The sequence below is a fragment of the Rattus rattus genome, chromosome 10 (assembly GCF_011064425.1).
Source record: "Rattus rattus isolate New Zealand chromosome 10, Rrattus_CSIRO_v1, whole genome shotgun sequence".
Lineage (NCBI taxonomy): Eukaryota > Metazoa > Chordata > Mammalia > Rodentia > Muridae > Rattus > Rattus rattus.
This window is the reverse complement of record NC_046163.1, coordinates 66,148,104-66,164,582: the sequence shown is the minus strand read 5'-3', so window position 1 is coordinate 66,164,582 and position 16,479 is coordinate 66,148,104. Positions and strand designations below refer to the sequence as shown.

The 16,479-nt window shown below is 43.3% G+C and overlaps 1 protein-coding gene across 3 annotated transcripts in view; it reads right to left on the bottom strand.

The window, feature by feature from the left end:
* Window positions 1-16,479, bottom strand: part of Esrrg (estrogen related receptor gamma) — a 425,933-nt gene that overhangs the window by 171,984 nt on the left and 237,470 nt on the right. For all 3 annotated transcript variants that reach the window (XM_032915690.1, XM_032915688.1, XM_032915687.1), the window contains exon 2: window positions 1,873-2,288. In XM_032915690.1, the coding sequence (XP_032771581.1) occupies window positions 1,873-2,275 (403 nt within the window). In that variant the 5' untranslated portion in view covers window positions 2,276-2,288. The remainder of the gene's footprint in view (window positions 1-1,872; window positions 2,289-16,479) is intronic.

The following is a 16,479-nucleotide window of genomic DNA, read 5'->3' as shown; positions in this document are numbered from 1 at the left end:
GTCTGTAAACCCTGTGCTCTCAGCCATGATGAAAACACTGCACGAAAGAACACAGATGAAAGGGGGTGTGGTCCAACGGGGTAGCATGCTTTTAGCATGGATTGTGCACGTATGAAGCTGTCTTCCATCTGCAGCACTCAGGGCCGAACACAACAGAAAGCAAGGGTAGGGAAGTTACTCCACATGCAAATAAGATACTCTAAAGTCACCGTTTATTAAAATACGTCAAAAGTATTAGTGCTAAGCAAGCTATACCTCTTTTATACCTTAGAAACCAAGGTATTATGACCAACAAGGGTCTGAATAATCTGACTTTACTTCTATTCCACAAAGAGCATCAGATGAATGGTAGGATGCCATTGGTAAATCAACATCAGTATGATTCAGGGTAACATTCCCCAACCTCCACACCTAGGGGTCTTTGTGGACCCCAGAGTTCCAGGCTTGCACCAGAGACTCTCATTGGGTTAGCTTACAAGGAGGTTTGCATAGCTAAAACATTTCTTGGTGATGCTGACAGTTCTGACACAGTCATCGCACTCTGAGGACCACTGGTATATTAACACAGCCTAGGGCACTGACTTGTCACCTTAACTCTACATTAAAGATGACCTAGGAAGCTACCAAAAATTCCTCCTTTCCTGGCCATACCCAAGACCAATTCTACAGATACTAGGGGCTCAAGCCCTGGAAGAAATATTTAAGAATATTGTTTCCTGGAAATTCCCAATAATCAGAAAAGCTTGAGAAGTATGGATATATAAGAAGTTAGATTCTGTGTATAAGACTGGCTATTGAACATATGTAAATTAGGGGCTATAGGTGTTGCCCAATGGTAGAGCACATACAAAAGAGCTTGAGTTCAATTCCAACATAGACATGTCTATCATCTATGTGTCTCTCTCCCTGCCTATATCTGTCTGTCTGGTCTCAATAGATAGATAGATAGATAGATAGATAGATAGATAGATAGATAGATAGATAGATATAAAATATATAGATATATAAATTTATCTTTGTGTGTGTGCGCGTGCGTGTGTGTGTGTGTGTGTGTGTGTGTGTGTGTGTGTGTGTGTGTAGCATGAGCAGAATAACTAGTGTGCTTCTGCCCAAATATATATGGGTTCTATATTTGTATATGACTAGTTTACAGGAGAAGATAAAATTTCAATCATTCAACATTTTGCACAGGAAGTAATCATGTTATTTCTAAATCTACAAATTTGTTAAGGTGTGGCTATGCATCCCTGGTATTTGTTTGGGGTATGTTTTGTACTTAAATGCAATTTCCTTGGTACAATTTTTGCAGAAGTTCATTCACAAACATTGGAAACATATATCCAGATACAAGGAAAAGATGTTGAGTTCATGATAAATATATCGAGAGTGGTGTTTCTTAAATGGCCACCCCTGGACTGCCAGGATCAACATCCTTGGCTGTTTTTGCAGGATGTAAGTTCTCAGGGACCACCACAGGTCTAATGAACCAGAAATTCTGGAGAAAGGAAACAGTAATCCACGTGTTGGTGAGATTGCCAAGGGGCTTTAAAACATGAGCAGGTTAGAGAAACATTGGTTTAAATTTTATCACTTCCTAACATCTGTGAGAAATGTATGGACGGTGAACCTACTACACACTGCTCAGCTGTTCTTCAGACCTACTATGCTCTCTGAAATGTCCTCATCATCATTGACTACAAAGAGCTCTGTAGTGGAACAGGAAGGCACATGGTGAGCAGCTGGGGAGGGATTATTATATGCATCCTCCATATTTATGTTTTCTACACAAAATAGAATTATTAGTATGCATGGTATGAAATAGGAGAATGAGTCCCAGAGAAAAGAAATAGAGTAGAGTGAGGTGGCACTCACCTTGAATCGTCCTCTTGAAGAAAGCCTTGCAGGCTTCACATGAGGCAACCCCATAGTGGTACCCAGAGGCGATGTCGCCACACACTAAGCACAGTCTCTTGGGCATGGAGTTGAGCATATATTCGCACTTGGTCTGGGGATCCTCTACGATGGTGCTGGAGCAGTCATCATACAGTTTCCGGACAGGACCGCTGCCTCCCAGGATAGGAGCAGAGGGGTAGAGAGGTGGCGAGTCCAGTCCGTTCTGATGGCCATTCATGGTTGAACTGTAACTCCCACTGGCGTCGGAAGATCCACCAGGGCTGTGGTGGTTGACGCTGTCCGTCAGGGAGGCTGGGCTGGAGGGTTCCGTCTTGATGAAGGACGAACAGCTGGAATCAATGTGTCGATCTTTGTTTGACATTCTGCAGAGAAGCCTGAAAGTGAGGGGGAAACAGAGAGAGAGAGAGAGAAGAGAGAGACTGTCAAACTGAGTCCCAACAATGTAGACGCAAAGACATGGCAGAGAGGAAGGAGAGCAGAATATTGGTATGTTAAAGGCATTGCTATTTAAGAGAGCTTCCTAAGGGCTGGGACTACCCATCATTCACTCTCCAGTCAATATCTCTTGTTCTACAAGAAGGTAATCAGCATAAGGGCATGACAGGGTTACATCAAAGCTCCCAGACAGGCCATAAACAAAGGCTCTAAAGGGTCCAGTTGCTTTTATTTTATCTTTCTCTTGAACCACTGTCAGTGCTACCCTGGCTCTCCGGATCCTGAATTTATCAACAAAGCAGTGGTGATTTGCAAAGTCCTTGTCTTCCCTCAAATTGCATTTATCTCCACTCTATATTCCACTCCACATCATGACGCTGTGTTCATTTTACAATAAAAAGGATCCAACGTTTCTTTTCCAGCCAGAGCAGGTATTCTCAGGCCCCATAAGGATGTCCTGTGAGCACCAGCTCACAAAGCATAGTGGGAGATTGATATAATGGATTAGTGTATAATCTGTGTGTGTGTGTGTGTGTGTGTGTGTCTGTGTGTGGTGTGTGTGTGTGTACACTCGCCCACGTGCATGCAAGAGAGAGAGAAAGACAGAGACAGAGAGACAGAGACAGGGAGAGGGAGAGTGGAAGGAAAGGGAGATGGAGAGGGAGAGGGAGAGAGGTGTTGAAAGATGACTCAGTAATTCCACCTAGACTGCACGGTACCTGTGAGTTAGGAAATCGGAGACATTCTGAGCAGTAGCATCGGAAAGACTCTCCTCATTTTAGAAAAATTAGATTTATGATGGGCCTCTCCTTGACTCCCTCTTAAGAGCATAAAAACCCCATAACCTTATGCAAGGCTCTGAGACGAGGTACCTAATCTGACAAACTATTTCTCTAACCTAGAAGAACCACATCACCCCCCCTCTCTCTCCATTGGCCCCATAAGTGGGTAGACTTCTATACAGGTAATTAGACGTAAAGACATAATTGGTCCTCTTGGCTTTCTGCCTCACCACGGTGTAAAGCTCCTCTTAGCCAAGCCTCTAAGAACCCTAGATGCTACTATGAAAAGGTGACAGTTGAGAAGGGGACTCAGATAATTGCTTCCCAGTGGAAAGTTGATTTATGGGGATCCCACTGTGCATGATGGTCATTCTCTGGAATTTGGGGGAGTAGTCACAGTATAACCGAATGAATGCAATTATCACTTTCACTATAAATCAAATGATGCCTTATCACCGAACAAATTTCATACTCTCCTCCGCGTCTCCCTCCCCCATTGATGGTACTATGGGATTTCCTATCAGAAATGTCTGCGTGGCTCTTCCAAGTGGACACTTTCAAAAACAAAGCGCAAGGGCAGGCAGGACTTTACCTCTTCCTCAAGTATCTTTCCCTGTCGGCACTTCTCTTCTTCCTGAACTCAAGCCGATGGCCATGTGTGGAAAGAGGGAGAAAGCCACCCAAAGACCTCCTTGCCTTCACCTACCCACTGGTACTGTCCCTTCCCCAAAAGCTAGAGAAAGAAAAAAGTGATCCCCCTTGCCAGTCCTGGCTGCGGCATCCTCTCCCCCTGCATCTGCTTGTCCCTGACATTGCTAATGAGCACTGTAATTAATAGACCTTTCTCCTCGTCCCCATGCCTGCACTGTGGGCTAGGCGTTCTCCTCAAGTCAGTGTTGGAAAGAAAGCAGGTCGGCTTGCCTTACAGCAGCCCCACAACCCGACTTCCTTTTAATTTAAAACTATTTCATTGGCGGTTCACTTATTACTGGACTGCCTTTCCATACACTATGATCTTGGGCTACTGGTTAGAAGTTATTGGTTGCTAAACCATAGATGGTCTCCCTCTCCTTCTTTTCTCAAGCTTTAACAATGAACTCTTCCACTGCCTGCCTGCCCCCCAACCTAGTATTTTCCTTTTTTCTGGTGCCCCTGTCCAGTACCCCAGTGGGACACTGGTTGAACTTCCTGGTCACAAAACTTACCACCTTTCTTCAGGCATCCCTCTCCCTTTCTCTATAAACTCAGTAATCAGTCATCTCAATCCTTGTTCCCCGTGGACTTTTTTTCCCCTGGGCTTCTAAACTTTATAGATGATGAGATTAAGGAACCAGGCCAGAAACCAACAGGGTAGCAATTTGCTAAGTCACCACTGTGTACATGTCAACGACACATTGTTCAGACCTATCCATGAAAAATGAGAAGAGTTTAGCGAGCTGTCTCTTTGAACGTCTCGGTCCATACTTTACAGTAACCTGGATGCTAACAGGGAGTTGAGGGGTGTTGCTGCCAAGGAGGCCCCCCGGAATGGAGACAGGATCTTCTAAATGGGGTCTGGTCACTCTAGCCACCAGTGAGAGTGAATAAACTGGATGTGTGCTGTAGGTTATGTGTGGTTCTTTTCCAACATAAACTGTACCCTTAATTAATAACGTCTGTCTACTGGAAGTATGAAGAAGGTTATCACTCATCAGCTGTTCTGAAGTATAATGAAGATTACATAGCCAGGAATTGGAAAAAGTGGCATCTGAACTCAAGTCTCACTCCAAGCCTTGGAGCAAAACTGTATGGAAGCCAACAGAGCTGTGAATACTGCTTGTTTATGGTCTATAACAAGACTGAGGGCTAGAGAGATGGCTCCGTTGTTAGGGGCATGTACTGCTCTTGCAGAAGTACATGAGTTTGGTTCCCACAACCCTCAACTCATGGCTGCGTGCCTCTCTGCCTCCAGGGCTCCTCCAGGGCTTCTGGCCTCATGTGCATACAACCTCCTACCATATACACGTAATTATTTTTAGTTTAAAAGTCTTCAAACCATACGTACCTGGGCCTGAGGACACATGCTTGTCACCCTATGTGCTAGCAAGATTGAGAAGAGGGGACCACAAGCTTAAGACTTGTCTTGCCTACAAACTGTGAATTTAAGGCCAGTATATGTAACTACGATGCTATCTCAGAACAGAAAATACAAGGCCTAGAAAGACAATGCTGTCTGAATTCAATCCCAGAATCCACATTAAAAAATAAGTCCTGAGCATGCACTTGTAATCTCAGGACTGGGGAAACAAAAACAAGGGATGCTTCGGCCTGGATAGCTAGAAGCCTAGTCCACTTGCCATATTCCATGCTAGTGAGAGACTCTGTATCAAAACGATAGATAGATAGATAGATAGATAGATAGATAGATAGATAGATAGATACATACATACATACATACATACATACATACATACATACATGCATGCATGCATAAACACATACGTACATTTATAGATGACAAATACATTCATACATACATGTGATAAATGATAAATAGAAAATGGATAGATGATAGATATATACATACATACATACGTACATACTGTGATAGATGATAGACAGACAAACAGATGGACAGATGCCAGATAGATAGGCAGACAGACAGATGCCATATATATATGTTGATAGTTACATATATACATATAGATAAATAGGTAGAGGATAGATAGACAGATACCATATAGATAGATAAGATAGATAGATACACATACATAGATACATTATATAGATACATAACGAACCTACAGAAAGAAAGACAGGTAGATAGACAGATAGAGTATAGACAGATGCAGATAGATTAGACAGACAGACAGACAGAACAGGAGGACAAGGAAGTGAAGGGAAAAGGGAGAAAGTAATAGAGTGGATGACACCTAAGAATGAACAAGTAAGGCTGTCTTCTGACATCAACACACAGGATCACATATATGGGCATCTGTACACACATGCATACACACACACACACACACACACACACAAATGCTCTCTCACAGACAAATATACAAAACACACACGCACACACACACACACACACACAAAGGTTGAGGGTATGTAGCTCAGGTGTGTAGTGTATTTGCATGAGGCCATGAGTTCAACCCGAGTACAACAGAAATCATAAATAAAGATAGCTAAGCCAGCAGCAGTGGAGAGGGTGGACGCAGAGACTGTCCGTCAACTTTGGCTTCTCAGATGACTCCTCTACTGGTCCCGGTAAACAGAGAGGGAGCAGAACGTCCCCCGCACTGGCCGCTGCTCCAGCTTGTTGCATGAAGCCCAAACAGAATCCCCCAAAGCACACAGTTGTCTCCTAACCACTGCGAGCTCATTGCACCGAACATTTCCTAGATGCCATTACGTTATAACCTAAAATCGCAGCCAGTCTTAATTCCCTAGCTCTCGGTCTCTGAAATTCTACAGCTCTATTATTCAAGCCTGAAATATTCACAACTATCTATAAATTCAATTGTCAGCTGGTGGGTTTTATTCTAGACTTCACTTCAATCTAAAATTAGAGGCACTAAAATTCACATTAACTCTAAGAGGAGCGTACTGAATAAGACTTTATTTCAAAGGAACACCTTTTTGTCAGAAAGAGCCGTTTTCAAGATGATGGCTTTATCTGTAGCCAAAGTGAATAAGCCCAGCGTCTCACATTGTGCTGTCAATGCAGAAATTCCAGGTCACATTGGATTAATAATAAAAAAAAAGGTCTAAATTTAGTTAAGAATTATGAATAGAAATAACATGTGTCAAAGTGTGTAGGAAATATTTATTTTAAAGCCTCAATACAGTTTACATTTATTTTATTATTTTAGGTGAAAAGATGGGACAAGGAAGAGGGAGGAACAGCTTCTAGAAACCCTGGAAATGGACTAGAGGGGAAAGACCAAGAATAACACTGAGGGGCCTCGGGATAATAGCTCAGGGGTGGAGGGCTAGCCTACTGTCCTGGGTTTGATCCCAAGAACTGATTTTTTTTAAATAAAAATGACGTTTTTATATAAGGAACAAAATTTGAGGAATGTTCCTGAAATATAAGGACTTTAAAAAAACACTTGCAAAGTCGACTAACACATGCTCCACAGTATCCTGATTATCACTCTTTGACATAGGAAAACTTCTCAGCCTTGTCCAGGTAAGGGTCTGCAGGTAATTATTACACATCTTATATAACCTATATTTATATAGAGCCTATTATATTTGTAATTATTTGTACATTAATTAGATTATATAAATGATTTTATAAATTATTTTGGGGTTAGGTATTAAACACTAGGAAAACCAGACTGATTAGTAAACACATTGTTCCATTAACTATGGTGCACATTTGTGCCCAGAGAGAGAGAGAGACAGTGGGAAAAAGAAAAGAACCAATTAAACTTGCTGCTGTAGGGGAAACAAGGGGACAATTTGCCAGTTAGTATTCGATCTATATTATAATTATAAAGATAATTGTTTCTAGCAATTTTACCCAGGTCCAGGTAATGGACAAGCTTGAATGGTTAGCAAAAGTTTGAGTTTTCTCACATCCCTGTCCCCGTGCAGGGCAGCCTACATTTCAAGAAAGGATCCATGCTTGGAGAACAGTTTTGTTTGTTAAATGCCGATATACATTTTTTTCAGTAGTATTAACTAGTTTTATCCAATTCCTCAAATTTTGAGTTATTTTCTAAAGATCTGTTAAGTTTTACCAGTCTGAGTGTTTTACACACATGCATCATGTGTTTGAAGTGCGCGCTCAGTGCCCACAGAGACCAGTAGTAAAGGTTGGATCCCATGGAACTGGAGTTACAGACAGTTGAGAGAACATGTGAGTGCTGAGAACTGAATCCAGGTCCTCTGCAAGAGTGTGCTTAACTGCTGAGCCCTCTCTCCAGCCCTCGACCACGAATTTTTATTTTATTACATGTATGCATGTGCAGGTACATGTGTGCATGTGTGCGTGTGCGTGTAATGGCGTGTGTGTGTGTGTCTAGTGGATGCTTGAGTTAGTATATGTGCGTATGCATGTGTGCATGTGTTAGTGTGTGTATGTGTGTGAGTATGCTTGTGTTAGCGTGTGCATGCATGTGCATGTGTGCACATGTGTATAATGGCACAGACACCTGCAACAGGGCACACTTACAAATGGATCATGGGAAGGAATCACTATCAGAAAGGAGGGTGACATAGACGTCCTGGTAACTTCAAAGTACAAGTTAACAAGAGGTCTGGTCAGTTTTCTACCTTCTGAACTCATCAAGGGAAATATCTGAGTACTTTTGTTTAAGAGGAGAACCAAGCTCTCTGTAGCTTACAGTCATTTTATTATTAATGCTTTTAGAAGAAGCCCCTGGTCTAAAGCCTCATCCCTTCCGGTGACAGGCTGGCGGTGGCCCGAGCCTGGCTGTGCTGGCAGCCTGAGCTACAACTTCAAGCAATACGCTACAACGTGCCCCCAGCCCCCCACTAATTGCGCTTTGTAAAGTGGCTCAATGTGAATCACTTAGTGAGGAAAACGGGGCTCCGGCTGCTATTGTTGAGTGAATGGAGATTCTGAAGAAAGGGAAGCAGCCGAATGAAGTGTCATGTCAGAAATCAGCAGTGCAACGTGTGATTTGAGAAAACATGACTACTTTGGAGAGACAGGGTGTCATTATGGCTTCACGGTAATACGGTGCTTTGACAACTGCTGTGTCGAACATACCATCATTGCATTAAGGTACACTGGCTTAGTGAGGAGGATGAGAGAGGGCTTTTCCTGTTAATAGGAGAGATCTTCAGGTCTGCCTGGTTAACCCGAGAGAGGGGTCACTGTTTGTAGCTGGAGTCACAAATCCTAACCCAGGTGCTGGGAAAGACAAACACACACGCACCTGCGTCTAATTGTGAAAAGGGCAGCCCGTTTACCAGCGTGGATTTCTGTGGATCAGTCATTCAGTGATGCAGCTCCCTTGGTTGAGTAAAGTGTGCATCTAGTCCAGGAGACTCTAACTCAACCCATCCCCAGAAAGGGACCTGGATAAGGACACAGTTCCCCAAGGGGGCAAATAAACTGGGGCCCCTTGAGATGGGAAAGCTCTCTCAGCTCTGCAGGGGGCTCCCCAACATACCCAAAATGGGGGAAGAGAAATCTAAAAGACATGAAATGGGGTTTTCACCTCCTGTCTGGATGGTGCTTTCCCCATGAACTCCAACCTTCAAACAGAACAACATAACCTGAAATTCCACAGTCTCGGTCCCTCTCCAGACACTGAGGTTTTCAGCTCTCCTGCTCGAAGCCCTGGGGATCCCTGAGTCTCAGGTTATCTTCCCACATCTAAAGTCCCATCCAATAGACTGTGGGGTGCTGTTCTTGTGTGCAACAGCCAGAACAAAGGAAGTTGAGGGAGTTCCTTTTCAGCCCTGAAGGGCTAGAAAGATGGCAAGAGAGAGAGAGAGTGGGAAGACCGCACAACCTCACAGGAGATGGGCTCGCTGTAAGTGTGGAGCAATCGCCGTAGAAACACCATCCATTTTCTGTGCTTTGTGGCGGAACACTGCTGCGGCCAGCCTTGTCACCCAGACTGGCTATTTATTTAGTCACTTTTTTTCAGAATCAACTTTTAAATATGCATGGTTTGTCTGCATGGATGTATGTGTCACATGGCTGGGGTTCACAGAGGCCAGAAGAGGCACTGGAGTAACGGGCTGTGGTCTGACATGCGGGTGCTAAAAGTGCTCTTAAGTGTTGTGCCATCTCTCCAGTCCCTCGATTTTATTTTTCAGGACAAGGTCTCAGGTAGCCCGTGCTGATCTTGGACTTCCTGTGTAGTTGAATCTGGCCTTGAACTACTGATCCTACTACTTCTGCTCTCTTAGCCCTGGGATTGCAGACCTGCACCACCACCAGTATTTGCTGAGTCCCAGACTGCTTTCGACGTAAAGAGCCCCTCATGCTTCCATTCTGCTGAGGGATGTAGTCGGCTTCCTGGTTGGTGAGCATTACGAACGAGGAACAGGAAGGTGCTGTGATGTCACCTGTGTGGTACGTTAAGTGTGGTTGCTGTGTTTAAGGCTTTGATCTGACCTCACATGTCCTTAGTAGTTTAATTTATCTTTAGCTTGTTTTCTTGGACCTGTTTCAACCTGAGGTTGAGTGTCTCCTGTTTAGAGCTTAGATACAGCAAGCCAGCAGATCAATAAAACTGTTAAGTGCACAGTCACGCTAGGACACTGCATACATGAAGTTTTGCATAATTACCTGTCTGGGATTTTCTTTAACATAACGGGCACTCAGGTAACATAGAGTAAGCTTTAAGTCCATAAAATGTACAATTTATATGAGCCGCGACTCTGCTCAAAACTGCAGCTAATCATCCACCTTGGCTTTGACGGAAGTATTCCCTCCCACTGCCAAGTGCGAATCAATTCTTATGACATTACTTTATAACTGACATCCTACTAAACTGATGGTGGCTGGTCACTATTATGCAAAATCACATTCAAGAACTGGAAGGAGTGGGAGGGGGGAAACACCATTCAGATTAAACAAAATTCCTCCATGAAGTCGATACTAGTGAGGTCAATGAAGTGCTTTAACAAGTGTGTATATTTGTTCTTAATGCAGCTTAATTAACTATGTCCTGGAAGCTGCCATAGACATGAGACCTGTAGATCTTAAAGACCCTGGCAGTATCGCATCGGACACTCAGTGTGTGATACACACTGGGAAACAATCCCTTTACCTCAAGGAATAAGTCTTATTTTACACAAGTTAGTCTCCAGGAATCCAGAAGACCAAGGAGCCGATGGCCTTTGGAATAGCGTGCCCTACTGTCAAGCAAACGTCTCAGGATGAACTGGGTCACCAGCCCCAGGGCAGAGGGAAACAGCCCTGGGCGTCGGGTGGGTGCTATCACTAAAGATGACTGTTCTCAGATGGGAAAGCCACCTAGGGTAAATCATCAGAACGAAGCTTATGATGTGCTGAACGTAGCGTTTGCTCGCTCTTAGAGATTTACTACGCCATGAGCGGACTCCCTCTGTAGCAAGTCTTCGGGAAAGAAAGAGCCGGCTGCTTCTACAAATCTCCGGTCTTTCAAACAGAAATATGGATCAATAAAGTTTGCTCATGTTTAGACAATTCTGTCTCCTAGCAGTCAAGGGGTGCCTGGCAGAGAAGTCTAGACACCTGGGAACTGACAGCTGAATGAAGACCTTCTCTCGTCTCGCTGGAGAAGAAACAGACATTCCGCTCACAGGAAGCCTGTACGCTGATCTTTACAAATGACAGCTGAACGGAGACTGCGCACACAGTCCAGTGATGGAGTCCACAGATCAAACCCAGGTCAATGGACGCTCTGCCAACTCAATGTCCCTTCCTATTCTCTTGGCTACAGTGAAACAGGAAATAAGAATTCTATCAGGAGTGCCTGCAGGTGGTTGTCGCACACTTTTCTCATTAATAAAATAGTTTGCAAAAGCAGTTACAAGTACCCATTGAGCAGCTGCCTCCAGGGAGACAGGACAGATACTTAGATGGGGGTGGGGGATCAATTCAGAAACAGGGTGAATTGTAGGAGTAAGACAATCTGAACGTGGAGAGGAAACCATTTAGAAAGATGGATGCTTTAGCACATATGAAAACTCCTGAATTCAGGAAGAGTCGCAATACAACCAGAGATGGCATATCCCATCTGCTGGACGATGCTTCGACTCTATTTATACTGTTAAGGCGATAGCTTAGTCTGCAAGTCAACATCTGGATAGAAGAGCAGCTGGTCTTGGGACTGTGTGGGACTGCAGACTAAGTTGGTGTCAGGTGCGGTCCAGCTGAAGCCCAGTGGGGTGAGGGGGAAAACGGGGACGGCTGATTCTTCATTCGGAGTCTGCCTCTGAGTGAGTCTAAGCATGGCTTCGAGCTGGCTGCTTCAAAGAGACACGAGGCTGAAGCACACAGGCCCTACTTGCAGGCCCCACGAAGCAGCAGAGTTACACCTCTGTTTAATCCAGGCCAGAGAAGTGACTATGGATTTGTTCTGCAGCCTGGTGGGCTTTGCAAAAAGGGATTTACTCTGCGTCAGGCAAGCCAAGAGAAGCCATCAAAGAGCGGGGTTCAGATCAGAGGGACTCCTGTGCTGTCTGTCACATCCAAAGGGCCAAACACTAGCATGCAAGGGACAATTTCTAAATCTTATTTGTCACTCAAAAATAGCCAATTTTTGTTTAAAAAGTACTCTCCACAGCAGAAGTCTCTCGGCCTATTTAGAGCTGAGATTTGTCAGTATTGGGCTCAGTAGGAGAGAGTGGATCTCCCTAAGGACTTGGCTATGTCACCCATGGCCATGGTACCTATCGTTTGGATGCTCAGTTCCCTCACTTGTATAGTGACAAGAGTCACCTGTATGCTTACCTAGATTTCTTCTAATTCTTTAAAAAAAATAAAAACAAAAACAAAAACAAAATGCATTCGAGAGGCTGGAGAGATGGCTCAGTGGTTAAGAGCACTGGCTGCTCCTCCAGAGGTCCTGAGTTCAATTCGCAGCAGCCACATGGTGGCTCGCAACCATCTGTAATGAGATCCGATGACCAATTCTGGTGTCTGAAGACATCAGCAGTGAGCAGTGTATTCACACACATCAAATAAATAAATAAATAAGTAAGTAAGTAAATAAATAAATAAATAAATAAATGAGTAAATAAATAAATAAATAAATAAATCTTTTCTAAAAATGCTCTGGAGTCCAATAAAACCACACCAATAGTGCCTCCAAGTAGACCCCGAGAGCAAGGTCTGATATAAAAGCACATGCACTCAGTTAACACTGAGACATTAAGACCATGTGTGCATGTGTGTATGTGCATGCATGTGTGTGTTCACAAAGAATCATCACAAACACTTGTCCCATCACAGTGAAGCTGTGGAAACCACATTCAGCCTCAGCTCTCAATCCCCCTAATGCCGTGACCCTCTAACACGGTTCCTCACGTGGTGGTGACCCCCAAACTTACGGTTATTTCCGTTCCTACTTCATAGCTGTAACTTGGCTACTGTTGTTATGAATCATAACGTAAGAATCTGATATGCAGGATACTGATGTGAGACCCCCATGAAAGGGTCGTTCAATGCCATAGGTTGAGAACCGCTGGCATTCAGCGAAGTCTAGTTCCCTGGTGGGCCCATCTGAGGTGCACTCGGCAGGCAGATTCTTGGTGTGTTCCTAGAAGTGACTCTCCACTCCTCCTTCCCAAGGTGGGAGGTGCTGGCGGGAAGGGCAATTCTGTGCAATCAGTGTTTAAGTGGTTGTTTGTCCCAGTGTGTGACACCATGCTGTCAGCTAGCAGCAGGGAGCCCTGGGGCTGTTACTACATTTGATTTGACTGCCAGTAGGAAGCTCTGTCTCTACCAACTGCTGGCGGCCCCCAGCGGATCCTCTCCTCATTTCTGCAGATTGTTCTGGCCCATGGCTTGGGTCCCTCTCTTCTGTTTCTCTTCCAGGATAGGTAGAGAGCCCAAATGCCTCGTGGATTTACCAGAGGCAACCCTAGGACTGGTCTCTTGAGCGCAGCAGACCCCAGTGCTCTGTGTAGACCTGATGCACCAGATCAGTTTACTCTTCCAGGCCACAGAGAGGTCCCAGGTCTGAACACCATATTTTAATTCTGATTTCCCGGGTCGGCACAGGTCAGTGCAGAAGCAGGCTGGTTATGGGAACTGCACCATGTCTGGGACTTGGTTGGTTTCTTTTACCTGATGGGGGAGGACGACTTTATCACCCACTTTTAATAATTATTATTATTTTGTTAAGGTATTTATTGCTACATTTAAGGATGGCTTCTGGAAACTTTCTTTTAATTTTTTATTTATTTTTTTTTTCTGATTGGGAAACTTTACTATGCTGCACTGACATCTTTCTCCTTAAAATAAACATTTTAGTCAGGAGATGAGGAGAAAGGAAGAGGTGGAGAGATGGTTACACCAAATGAAAACACGAAGCAGTCATAGGGAAACCTGTTATTTAAGTGAATCAAAGACAATTTAAAAAAAAAAAAAGAAATCAAAGTTAATTCTTCACTAATGCTTTTTGTCATAGGGATTCTCAAGCAAAGAATCCCAAAGAATGACTCTGACGATTCTAAAAATGAATAACATTTTTGGAAAACCATGGAAACATATATGAATCAAAAGGGTGGAGGAGAAGGAAAATAAATCCCTCAGAGACATTGGGAAATACAGGACTGAAAGAAAAAGTAATTAACACTGAAGAGCTACAACTGTAATTAAGCAGAATTTCATTAAGAGGAGACAGGTGAGCCCGATTTCTAAAAGAGGAAAAGGTACCTCGTGACAATAAAATCGAGGCAGGTTTCCACACCGAGCAGGAAAGCCGTGTCTTTAACCAGATCAAATTCTTGAAATTGGCTGTCAAGACAGGATTGCCGTGATTTATACCCGTCTATCAAGTGCACGGAAGAGACACACAGAACAGAAGCGAGCGGCTCCCATGGCTGTTCGCAAAGAACCTCTAATTTCCACAACACCATCTGTTACCAAATCTGATCCACATTCCCCTTTAATCTGGTTTACTTCCATAACACTAATTCTTTCCCAACCTTTATGAACATGAACTAAAAAAGAAAAGAAAACAAAAAAGCAGAGTGGAGCTCCCAGTTGTTGGTGAGTGAGAAATTGAATATTACAGAGCACGGTGTTAAGGCTCAGTGAGTTACAGGAAGCGCTGTTTTTCCATTAAGATGTATTCCTGAGAAAGGGATTTGTTTTCTGCCAATCCCGAGATATGAAATTGTTCATATTTGGGGTGGAAAAAAATGATGATATAAAAGCAGGCTGGGGACATGAAAGCAGAGGTTGTCATAAAACACAAATGTTGTCAAGTTCAGTCGCTTTCAGAACTGGCTATAAAATCACTTTGTCATGGTCTTCACATCTAGAAAGCCTGAAATTGTATTTTTGTTAAGGAAATTTCAAGAGGGTGATGTATATGTTTGGGAAGAATACCGAGGGGCAGAAATCAAAACCTCGGAGACATGAAGTAGGAAAAAACGTATACCTTAAAATAAACTACACAGCCACACACCGGCCTTTCTCCGGCCGAGCTTCCGTCCCCAGCGCTTGTGATTCACCAAGGTCCCGACCCTTCCCCAGGATAATAACCAGCACACAGTAATGAGCCTGCCGGGCTATAAAATTATAAAGTGCTTTCTGCATCAGAGAAAGATTAAACTATGCTCAGTAAAGATTTAGTGTTAAGTGCATTTTATTGCTGCCTAAGTCTGTGAAAATTTGTTATCTCTAAAGGCAATGCCACGTAAAGACCCATGGGCGCACCTTACAAAGTGAAGGGGGAAAGGGCGCTTTGAATACCGGCCTGAATTTGATTACGCTTCTAGTCAATGGGCTCACTACCTAATTCTATCAGCATCAGAAGAAACATAGTTTTTCCTGTAGCCTTGTGTCTTAGAACACGTGGCACAGCGGGGACACGTGGCATATCAGCCTGAGTGTCAACGACGATCCTCCAAGGATGAGATTTTTAAAAACATTTGTATTGATTGATCCTCCGTACATTTCTGTAGAGAAGGCTTTAAACAGAGGTGCCCACAATCTGGTATGACCTTAAACCCCAATATTTTAAAATTTCTAAGCTGTTATGTAAAAGACGTGCTCTCAGGAGCGAGTTTTTCACTTTATGGTTGCAATTATGTAATGAACACATAGATCACGCCAATAAAAATCTTAATTTTTCAGCACAAGAGATGATGCTAAAATAAAAACTAATTTGAAACCAGAAAAAAATATGCTTACACACAAAAATCACACACATACACACACACACACACACACACACACACACACACACACACACTTGTGCCTATATATGGGGAAGATTTATCACTTAAAAATTCATCACTGGGTATCATAAATTTAAAGGATGGATGATTATAAAAGTGATGCTATACAAGACAGCTGTTATAAGTAAGGAAAATGGTAATTTTGATATCAAAGATTTTAGTAGTTCTATTACAAGAATAAATTTTAGCTTCTCTGCACACACACAAGTGCTAAAAATATCTCAGGGCAGACAACAGCAAGTGCAGATGTGTATGTTGATAAACTGGAAAATGATTGTACATAAATCATATGCCCTCTTCAAAAAAAGTTAGGAGATTCTTTTAGAGTGGAGAAGACGCCACATTACACACCTGTGCATCACCACAACTGTGCTCTTGAATATTCGCTGAGAAGCATAAAACTCCAGAACCAAGTGTGTGTCATACAGCAGGGAAGAGAGTCCCATGACTGAGGAACACATTGTGTTACATTTAT